General features: G+C 37.6%; 1 protein-coding gene across 1 annotated transcript in view; it reads left to right on the top strand.

Annotated features, from left to right (window-relative positions):
* Nucleotides 1-430: 430 nt before the first annotated feature.
* The window catches only part of rl (Mitogen-activated protein kinase rl), a 61,303-nt gene continuing 51,159 nt past the window's right edge, over nt 431-10,574 (top strand). The window contains exons 1-2 of the mRNA XM_089246602.1: nt 431-692; nt 4,943-5,069. Of these exons, the coding sequence (XP_089102728.1) occupies nt 571-692; nt 4,943-5,069 (249 nt within the window). The 5' untranslated portion in view covers nt 431-570. The remainder of the gene's footprint in view (nt 693-4,942; nt 5,070-10,574) is intronic.

The following is a 10,574-nucleotide window of genomic DNA, read 5'->3' as shown; positions in this document are numbered from 1 at the left end:
AATGTAATTCTTCAACTAAATTCTAACGAAAAAAATGTAATCTCAGACATGAAATAAGCTTCTTCCGGTATTAGGCAGTTTAGCGTGTTTGCAACCCTTTAAGACCGGGAAATTTTTGAAAATATGAATTTTGGCAAAGTATTTCACCCACACGATCGTTCGAGCTCGTGCTTAAAGGGGTAAATCGGGATTAGTTCGTAAGCCGAATCTTTTTTTGTTGTTCGTAAACCACAACATTCGCAAACCGAGCTGTTCGTAAATCGAGGGTTGCCTGCATTTTGAAATATGCGGCGGGCCGGAAGGAACTTGTAAACGGGCTGTAGTTTGCCCATCACTACCATAGATTAAAAAACCCTGTTTTATATATTCGGATTAATATGTCTGGTAAAAATACTAATAATTTGTCTTGAGAATTTTGGCAATGCTTCAGTTCTTTGTTGTTGTCTGTGATTGGCCGGTTGTCTCTTACGTCACCTGTCCAGAGCTCAGACAGGTGCATTTCATTCTTCCCCGGAAGGGAATAACTCAAAAGTGCCGAAGCTGAATAAAGCTATCGACCTAAGGCAAAAAATGGCTGCGGATGGCAATGGACAGCGAGGAACCACGGAAATCGTACGGGGGCAAGTTTTTGAAGTTGGACCACGGTACACCGATTTATCTTACATCGGAGAAGGTGCTTACGGCATGGTGGTGTAAGTGGCAATCTAATAAATATATTATCATTAAAGCTTCCACTTACGATGGCAACTCTAACCTTCACTTAAACATCAAACAAAACACGATTTTTCTTGACTTATATCTCTCTTCATTTTAATATAAAATGCTACACACAAAAATTCTTATTCACAAATCTTCCGATTTGATTTAAATATTATTAAAATACAATAGGGGGGGGGGGAAACTCTTAGTTTCCAAATCAAAACATTGAAACATGTATCTCTTGCACTAAAATGCGCTATCACTATTTACAATTTAAAAATTGTTTCTAGTACGTTCATTTTTAATGCTTGAGCATTTAATAATGAATAGGAATTTTATTTATTGCGTAAACATCTTGTTTACTTGACAAAAATATCCATGTTCCACAGGTGTGTTGATATTATATATGCAATTTTTATTTATTTTACTGTTATGTACAGTGAAACCTCGCTACAGCGATAGTCGATATAATGCGATATCCATCCACAGCGATATTTTTTCAATTGTTTGGAAATGCCTATAATCTCGTATTAAATTACTGCCTGTTGATATAATGATAATCCCTCTACAAAGGTATTTCTTCTAGGTCCACAGGGTATCCTTATATTGAGATTTCACTGTATATATCTGCCTCATTTTTGACATGTTAAATATGCATTGGTTAAAATAAATTATAAACATTGTTGAATGTTGCTTAAAGAATCAATGATTGCTCATACAATAAATGTCAAATAGTTTTATTTTTGACACATTCTACTTACACAAGAGAAATTAATCTGGTACTTAATTAATCCTATGTGTCTATGGCAAGTAAAAAATTTGTATTGGCGCCTAAAACTTTTTATATGCTATTAGTTATATTAGAGTCTGAGGACATTGTAAAATTTTTCGAATTCACGCGAGTTTGTCAACCATCATTAGGAAGGGGTTCTTAGTCCCAAGAAAGTAAACAATTATTTCGGAAGGGAAATAGTTTCAGTAAATTTCTTGAGTGCTAAAATTATTCGGCTTGTTTTTGTTTCCTTTTTGTAAAGTTGCTGGCTAGACTTTTGATAATGTTTCAACATTTTTATTAATGCCAAGTTCGGTTATAAATTAAAATTATTTCAAGAGTGGATTATGTTGCTAAATGTTAGGTTTTTCTCTTGCATCCAAGGTTGTAATTGGGTATGCTGGGTCACAGTTGATAAATTAGAGGTAGATGAAAGGCTTTGAAAAAAAAGAACAATGTGTGGCAGTACATAGATACTCTTAACTGGTGCTCCTTATGCACTCTCCAGGGGCTTTGCAGCCGCTTGAGAAAAACGAAAAAACCAGTAAAATTAAAAATAATTATTAATATATTTAATAAAAATAAATCAGTAACTTTGATGAATAATTAAAAAATTGGTCTACGGGGTTCCGCCATAGACTTTTTTTTTACTAAAAAGGACTCAGTGAGTCAAAAAAAGATTGAGAATCGCTGCTCCAGCGTGACCCAGCTCCCTCGGGGCAGAAGGCTTGCATTCCCATGGGATAGAGCCATGGCTGTCTTAAGAGCATTATGGGTCCCCGGCGAAGAGATTTTCCGAGGTCCCACTTAGCAAATTCTCAAATTTCAACTAGTTCCGACTATTGTGAGGTCCCCGGGCCGTGCTCGCGTAGGCCCATGCATTAAGACTTTGCTGGACAGAGCCTGGGTCATGTCTGGTCCTCCAGTACATATATACACAAAAAAGTACGAGTTTTCATTATTGATCGGGCTTAGTCATGAGTGGAGATGTGGGGAGGGGCAAGGGCCCCCAACGTCGATGAATCCAGTATATCATAGCTGCCAAGTCTCCAAAATTTCTACTCTATCTCCCGGATGCTCGAAAAATTCTTTCTCCAAAATTTTGCCCATGATTGTAAAAATCCCTACATTTACGGAAAAGATTCCCAAAAAATTTACCCAAAAAAAAAAACTGCTGCATGAACATTGTGTAAATTGTGGCCATTTCGTCAAATCACAAAAAATTTCATTTTTAGGCAAAAAACATGAAATTCGCCAATCAGCAAGTATCAATCTGGCTTTTAGAAATCCAAAATTGACACAATCGCGTGTATCTGTTTTATTCATATGTCCCATTTCGAGCCAGACAGATTTTTTGGGTTGCGAGATTTGATTTGTGAGAAGTAATTTAACCCAAGGACTTTTGACCATGATTGGTGATGGCTTGTATGGTGTCACGGTTTTTGAGATGAGAAAATGTCCTTAAAATTTCCCTTTTACTAAGAAAAATCCCTAATATTTTAAAAGATCTTTTTTACATTTATTTTTATACAGAATTTTTGGATCCATGCGAAAACCTGCAGAATTCTCATTTTCCAAAGTTGGCAGCTATAGTATATATATACTATATGAATTTTGCATCATCATTATCATTTCCCCCAGCCTTTCATGTCTAATGCTGTTGATACTTGGGGCCGCTGTGGTGGTCGAGTGGTCATAGTGACGGATTCGCATCGCGAGGATCCGGGTTCGAACCCCACTGGTGCCACAGTGGTGGTTGGCTGAAGTTGGTTTTTTGTGGTTTCCAACTTCAAGGCGCGAATGCGAGCTGATCTCCCCATTAAAAAGTCTCGCCACAGAGAGCAACAGGCCTACAACGTTACAAATATTCAATAATTACACTTTACTCACAATTTGAAGTATAGATGGCAGCACTGAAATATCAAACACAACACTAGCTACACTTACACTGTTAGGTGCACTCATTTTGTCCCAGACACTGCCACGAAGCTGGGCTGGAAGAGATCTCGGCAACGGGATAAGTCCGGTGGCAGAGCCCCTGGCGTTCATTTATTCATGTTGATACTTGGGGGGGGGGGCCTTCCCTTCATAATGCTCTGTATTGCCACCCTGGGCCTTCAGAACGCAAAACAATTTAAATGCATTGATCTCACATTTATTTTTGACTGCTTAATAAAACCTTAGCATTAGCAGAAAATATTCCATTAGGGAGAATGCCAATTGGTGACATTCCTAAAATTCTTATAATCGAGGGGTAAATGTTGAATAAGTAACTATGTTCCCCCCACATCCTGCAACCGGACCCCTAAGGTGGGGTATTTGATGGGCCCACTCTATAGTGAATTTTAATGTGAAAAAACAAAAAATGATAAACGAGTCGCACCCCAGGGCTAGAGCCCTGTCAGCGCTGCCTTTGCGGTTGCTCCATATCCGTAAAAGTTATTAAATTATTAAAGCTCTGGATTTGAGGCTTTTATTTTACTCTATAAACCTGTTATGTCTTTTTAATTGTTATTTATGTTGTCAATATTAATTTTTTAGTCGCCATGGCAACCTGGCACTTATGCCCTGTTGTAAACATGTTTTTGGGATAGTATATTACCTATATATTTTTAGAACAATTTTTTTAACCATTTGTATTTTGAATGAAAAAGTAAGAATTTTAATACCTGTTTTGTTTTTAACTTTTAATAATTGAAATCATTAAGAAGTTTTTACCAATTGACATTTTGCCCAGCTGCAACTTTCAATTAATCATGATGTTTGTTTGCAAAGATTTTAGAAAAAATAAACTTTTTCATGGACCTGACTCTGGCCCCAAGGCAACTTAAATTTTATGAAGCCATCCTTATTAACTTTTTTTTTCTCTTTTGTCTCCATTTTGTACATTGTGCAGGAATAACCAGTTTTGATTGCAATTTTCACCAAAAGACGTGTTTTTCCCAAATTTGTCACAATTAACTAATATGTGTTGGTATGCAAAATACTCACTTACCTGAATTCCACTTATATGTTGGTTGTTGGTCCAGCTATCATGTAACTTCAGGCTATTACAGTACAGTGAAATGTGTTTGCAGGCATAGGCCTATTTCATATAGAGATTTACAAGTGAATGCGTATCATGCTATATCACTTAGGGACTTTTCTTGCCATCTTTGTTACCTCTAAACTGTGCGTATGTGTAGTCAAAATGCTTCAGTGCATGCAAAATAATTAAATACATCATTGGTGTAGTATATGGCACATCGCCAATCACACATAGAAAATTTTAGGGGCCAAAATATTCTAATTTTTTTTCAGTTGCTGCACCCACCTGGGATTTGTCAAACCTTACCATTCATACAGCTGTATTAATGATTTTTCATTTGTGTGTCCAATAATATTTATTATGTGTATGCAGTTTCAAAACCATGACACATTATCAAAATGTTGAATTACTTTTATGCAAGACTATTATATGTGTAATTTTAGGTCTGCTTTTGACAATGTGACAAAGGAAAAAGTAGCGATCAAAAAGATATCACCATTTGAGCATCAGACATATTGCCAGAGAACTCTGAGGGAAATAAAAATACTTACGAGGTTTAAACATGAAAATGTAAGAATATTTGAATGTGTAAGATTATTTGACATTTCTATACGTTTTATTTTAACCCTACTTCAAGCTCAATATTAGAAGTGCAAAGTAAAAGTTTGTGATTTGCCTGACATAGGGTTAAATCAATGCAAACTTTTGCAGGAAGGGGGGTAATTTTTGAATTTATCAACATCTTGCAATGAATTTCATTTTGACAAATAGATTCACAAATAGGCCTTGAATAATGATTATTTCATTGGGGGTTTGTTGAGAATTTTTGGAACTAAATGTTTTTCTATCTTATAAAGCCTCATGCTTCAACATTTTTGTGTTTAAATTTTCAAGTCTTCTAAATTATTCTTTCATTATAATGATAAATTACTTTTCATGTTTACCATACATACTTGTGTATAAGCAGACGTTTTTTTTGTTCAAAAATTTGTTTGTTATGCAGGGGGGTCAGCTTATATACTGGTCAGTTTTTGAGAAGAAAAACCACTTTTCACACACGTGGCCACCACTTTTTTGGTGGTCTTGGGGGGGGGGGGTGCGGCTTCTACATGAGTAGACATGGTTTTTAATTCTTTTTTAAAACCCTTTAAGCACACAACAGAAATCACTAAACCCCTTTCAAAACACCATATCTTTTTTTAAATAGTGTGGTGTATAATGTGAAGTAGGCTTCCGATTTTCAGCAGGTGCTAACTAAGGGGTGTAGGGGAAAAGTGTTCCATTGAGAAATAAATCTGGATTTATCAATGCGCTAATATAAGAGTTTTAAGAAAACGATATCTCGTCAATGCCACTTAAAGGGTTAAAAGCTTGAAAAGCTCTTTGAATTTCACTTCACTATCAGAAATGAGAAATTTATGGAAAAACTTAAGTATGATAATGGGAGGGTAGTGAAAACAGTGATCTCCCTATACATTTATAAAAACTAATGTATGAATAAAGGTGAATCCACACTACCTGTACTGTGCATTGCCCTTTAGTGATTTACTTAGCTCCCTTATAATGTGGAAGGGACGTAGAGATGTATTTAATATCAAGGAAAATGACCAACATGGTACTATTACTAAACCACACATGTACCTCGTCCATATTCCTTTGCGGAACGAACTTCTAACGAATTGGTACATGTTGGAATGTGTGTCCATGTTGTGAACCTAACGTGAAGCTTGTTTCTGTGTAATGCTTGTTATAGTGCTGCCATCTACCACATATTTTTCAAATTATGAGTGAAGTGTAATGTTTGAAGATTTTACAGTTGTAGGCCTGTTGCTCTCTGCGGCAAGACTTTTAAATGGGGAGATCAGCTTGCATTCGCACCTCAAAGTTGGGAACCGCATGACCAACATGCTCTAAACAGGAAGTTCACAGGGAATGCTAGTGGTACATTGATGTGACTGATTCCACACCTTCCAAACCTTGTATGGCAGTAAGGTATGAAAATGTATTTTCTACTAATGGTTTTATACTAATGGTTTATGCATGGGTGGAAAAGAAAAAAAAGCCAAAGATATTTATCGGAGGAACTCAAGCTTGTACAGGATAGACCCACCTTTGAAATGTCACATTCACATAGCCATTCATTGATGTCCCAGTGGGAAGAGCTTAATCCCGCACTCAGAGATACCGCAGTTCATATACCACAGAGAGATGTTAGTAGCAGGATCAACACATGAGAGTGGCTGAAGCCAATCTCATGGTTGCATGGACAGAAATCCGATCTTCTGGCATATATGTATCAGAAGTTACGAGAGCAATTTGCCTTTTGAGCTCTTGGCATACACTTCAGTAACTTGTACACCTCTTACCCCTTGTCACTATTGAAAACATTTGCACTGATCCCATGAAATTTTCTGGAGGACAGCATTTTGATTGAAACAGTTGATTGATATCAAAGTTAGTTCTCCGAAAACAAGGAACCAGTCTTTTGTTATCCACCTTACTTAAAGAAAACTTAGAGAAAACTGATGTCCCCACCAAGACATGTTCAGCAAGATTCTCGGAATTAGTGAGAACTAAATCCAAATTAGCAGTACCCCTAGTGGCTTCTGATACATGCTGATACAAAAATTATTGAGCACTAACTTAAAGTCCCTTTCAAATTGATGTCGAGCTGAAAAATTCTCCCAATTGATACCCGGGTAATTGAAATTACAACCCTCTTACGCTTACAACATGTAGGAAATTTCATCATGAAGTTTGATGACGTAGTTTGGATCCCTATTCAGTGGATTGTAACAAAACCCAACCATAAGTTTATGATGTCTTTTGATTTCAAGCTCATCCCATATAGTTTCAATATCACTTCTTTGCACATTACTCTCTAGCCTTCAAACATGATTTCACGTATATCATCACTCCACCCACTTTTCTATCCGATCTATTTCTTATAAATGTATCTTATCCGGAGATGTGTAAGAAAGATTCATCCCCATCATTTGCCCAAGATGGAGATCTTGGCCCTATAAGATCCACTGCCATATCTGAACCCCCTCCCTAGCAGATAATAGTAAATCCCAGTACTTTGACAGACTCACTAATATCTGTTCCTACCCAATTCGTTCCCACCCACAGGATTACCTGCAAGGGCAACTTTCAGAGATGAAAAACATCCTGGATGTTGCTAATCTTCCCCCCCCCCTCCCAGGAAGACAATAGCCCTTAAAACCCCGAAAATCCTTACTCACTCTGTTCCCAAGTTCCCTAACCACAGAATCACAGATGATTAAACCCCTATCATTGTTCCCCTCTACCTCATCCATGACCATCTATTGACCCTCTAAACCAGTGTTTCCCAACCTTTTGAAGTACGGGGCACCCTTGGGAATAACATTAATACCTTAGGGCACCCTTCTTTGAAAACAGAATCGCTGAGTAAAAATACATCGATAGAGTTTTGTTCGATTAACCATTGATGTGAAACTTGTGATTGATGCTTAGAGCACAGATACTTGATATTAGGCCTTACAGTTGACATCGAAACACGCATATCGTCCTCAAGGTCTTGCAGTCTATTTTTTGCTTTGTATTGTATTGTCGCCATAGCAGAAAAGGCTTGCTCGCATAGATATGATGTTGAAAAGGGCAAAAGTTCATTAATTGCTTTCTTCATTATATTAGGATACTCTTCTCTCAGTCCAAGCCAAAAAGAAGCCACTGACACCTCACTTTTAGTGAACTTACCTTTGAGTGTAGAATCAGCGCAAAGATCAATAAATTCATCTCTTTCGCATGCAGTGAAATCTATTTCCTCCGCACTGTCTGCGAAATCAAATGGCGAGACAACCCATTTGGGATTCTCAGTGGAAAGATCATGGAAAGTATATATCCATTGCATCTTGCAAACTTGATAAGTGATGACAAATGAGGTCTTTCAGCTTACCCAGATCTTTATCTCCTGCCAGATTAAGAAGAGATGGAAAGTTCGACAGATCTCCTTTCTGAACGAGACCTCCGAATACCAAATTTCCTTTTAAAACCTTTCATTTTATTGGTTGTGGAAACTATTATTTCCTGTCGACCCTGCATTGAAACATTAAGTTCATTCAGCTTATGAAAAATATCTGCCAAATACGACAGTTCCAAACACCATGAATCACTTAGTAAAAGCTCATAAAATGTTCCTTGATTTTCATTCTTAAAAAAGTTTTCACCTGTTCTTTGAGTTCAACACACAACCTTGTGATAACCGCCTTCATTGGCGTACGCAGGGGGGGGGGAGGGTTAGGGTTAACCCTCCTCCCAAGCCAAGATTATAGTGTTATTTTGCCTGAAAAAACGTACCCCCTCGAGAAGAAAAAAATTGAAACTCCCCCCCCCCCCTTGAGAAAATTCTGCGTAAGCCTAGCCTTTCTTCTGCGTGAAGTGACAGAGGTATGAGCTGGATACGTTTCGCGACATAACTGTTCAAAGATCGAGACTTGATGTAGTTCACCATTTTCACAACTTGGTTAAAAACTACAGTCAACTCTTCATTACATGCTTTCATGACTAATGCCTCTCTGTGCGAAAAACTGAGTTATAATAAGGTTGAATTTTCATTGAGAGCTCTGGTAGTAAAACCTTTAAATTTCTCAGACATAGTGCGCTATCCTTATGTATACCATAAGTCTTTCCATGAAACATAATGATTATTGAGATAGGAAGTATCATGGCCTGTAGTTGTAGACTCCAGTGGTTATAGAACACAAACTGCTCACTGATAGCTTTATCATCAATATATCTGATAAACTTAAGAAGTTGCGGTTTGTCACCAATATTGATACTTTACTTCATGAAACACCAACTTTGGCCCTATCACTATTGTGCAATTTACTGCCATTAACGAGATGGGTTGGAAATGAAGGCGCTATCTATCAGTGGTCGCCTCAAGCTCGTTAGGGAAAATAGCTTATCTATACCCTTCCTTGGGTTCGAACCCGGGACCGTGACGCAACCTTCATGGTGGTAGACGAGCATCTTATCACCATGCCACTTGGGCATTCAATATCGATACTGTCATCTACTTGCAACGCAAATTTCCTATGAGATTTTATTTTTTCCACGACTTGCCCGTTGATATTGCATGCCATTCCAGATATCCTGTGGCTGATTCAGGGGTGGGAATTCTGCGCCGTACTGTGCCAAACCTAATATCTTGCGCCATCCTGCTCCAATAGCGTATTTTCGTATTTTTCTGTGCCAAATAGCAAATTTTGCTTCAGTATGCCTGGAATTTCAGAAAGGACTCCAAAAATTTTTTGTTCCTGCTAGCCACGAAACGATTCTTTCTGAGAGGAACGTGTTTTATTCCACTCTACTTAAACTATCGCGATGGAAAGCCTGATGAGAGGCCGAAACCCTGATATTGCCCGTGATCGTGGAAGTGAAGATGGTTTGCAATGTCTTTCAGCTTTAAAGTGCAAATGCGAGTCAGTTTTCATTAAAAAAAAAAAGTCGCCACTGGAAGCAGCAGAAATTACTGTAGTCGATCGTCATTGTGTTAAATCCCGATGTTTCGTGAAAAAATTTTTCATTCCGGGAGTAAAAAAAGCGCATGTCCTTTGAATTACAAATGTTAATTTAGAAACTGCCGAATGACAAGCGTTAAATCGGCAATGTTGCCGAATAACGAGCGTCAAATCGTTAATATCGCCAAATAACGAGTGTCAGATTGCCAATCCCACCAAATAACGTTTCAGATCCCTAATCTCGTCAAATAATGAGTGCTGAATCGCCAAACATCGTGTTGATTCTTCCAAAATTCTCTCCCATTTTGCAACAATTTCTTTCCAAGTAGGAAAAAATTGAAAACAAAAATTTTTTTAGCTCATTTGAAGTGCTGCTGTTCAAGGCAGCAAATAGTGCCCTCAGTAAGCAAAAATCATCTTAAATAGAGGGGTGCAAAAAATTTTATGACGGCCACTCTTTCAAACAAGGTGTCGAAAGCCTAAAACACCAAAAAACAAGCTGATGAAAAGATGTTTGATAACAAGACAGTGTAGTTTTATTTTGAAAAGAGTTGAGGGTTAACGAAAA

The sequence above is a fragment of the Pholcus phalangioides genome, unplaced genomic scaffold (assembly GCF_987345545.1).
Source record: "Pholcus phalangioides strain wild (caught in Gottingen) unplaced genomic scaffold, Ppha-v1.0 ptg000017l_1, whole genome shotgun sequence".
In the NCBI taxonomy this organism is placed as follows: Eukaryota; Metazoa; Arthropoda; class Arachnida; order Araneae; family Pholcidae; genus Pholcus; species Pholcus phalangioides.
This window is presented reverse-complemented; position numbering and strand designations above follow the sequence as displayed.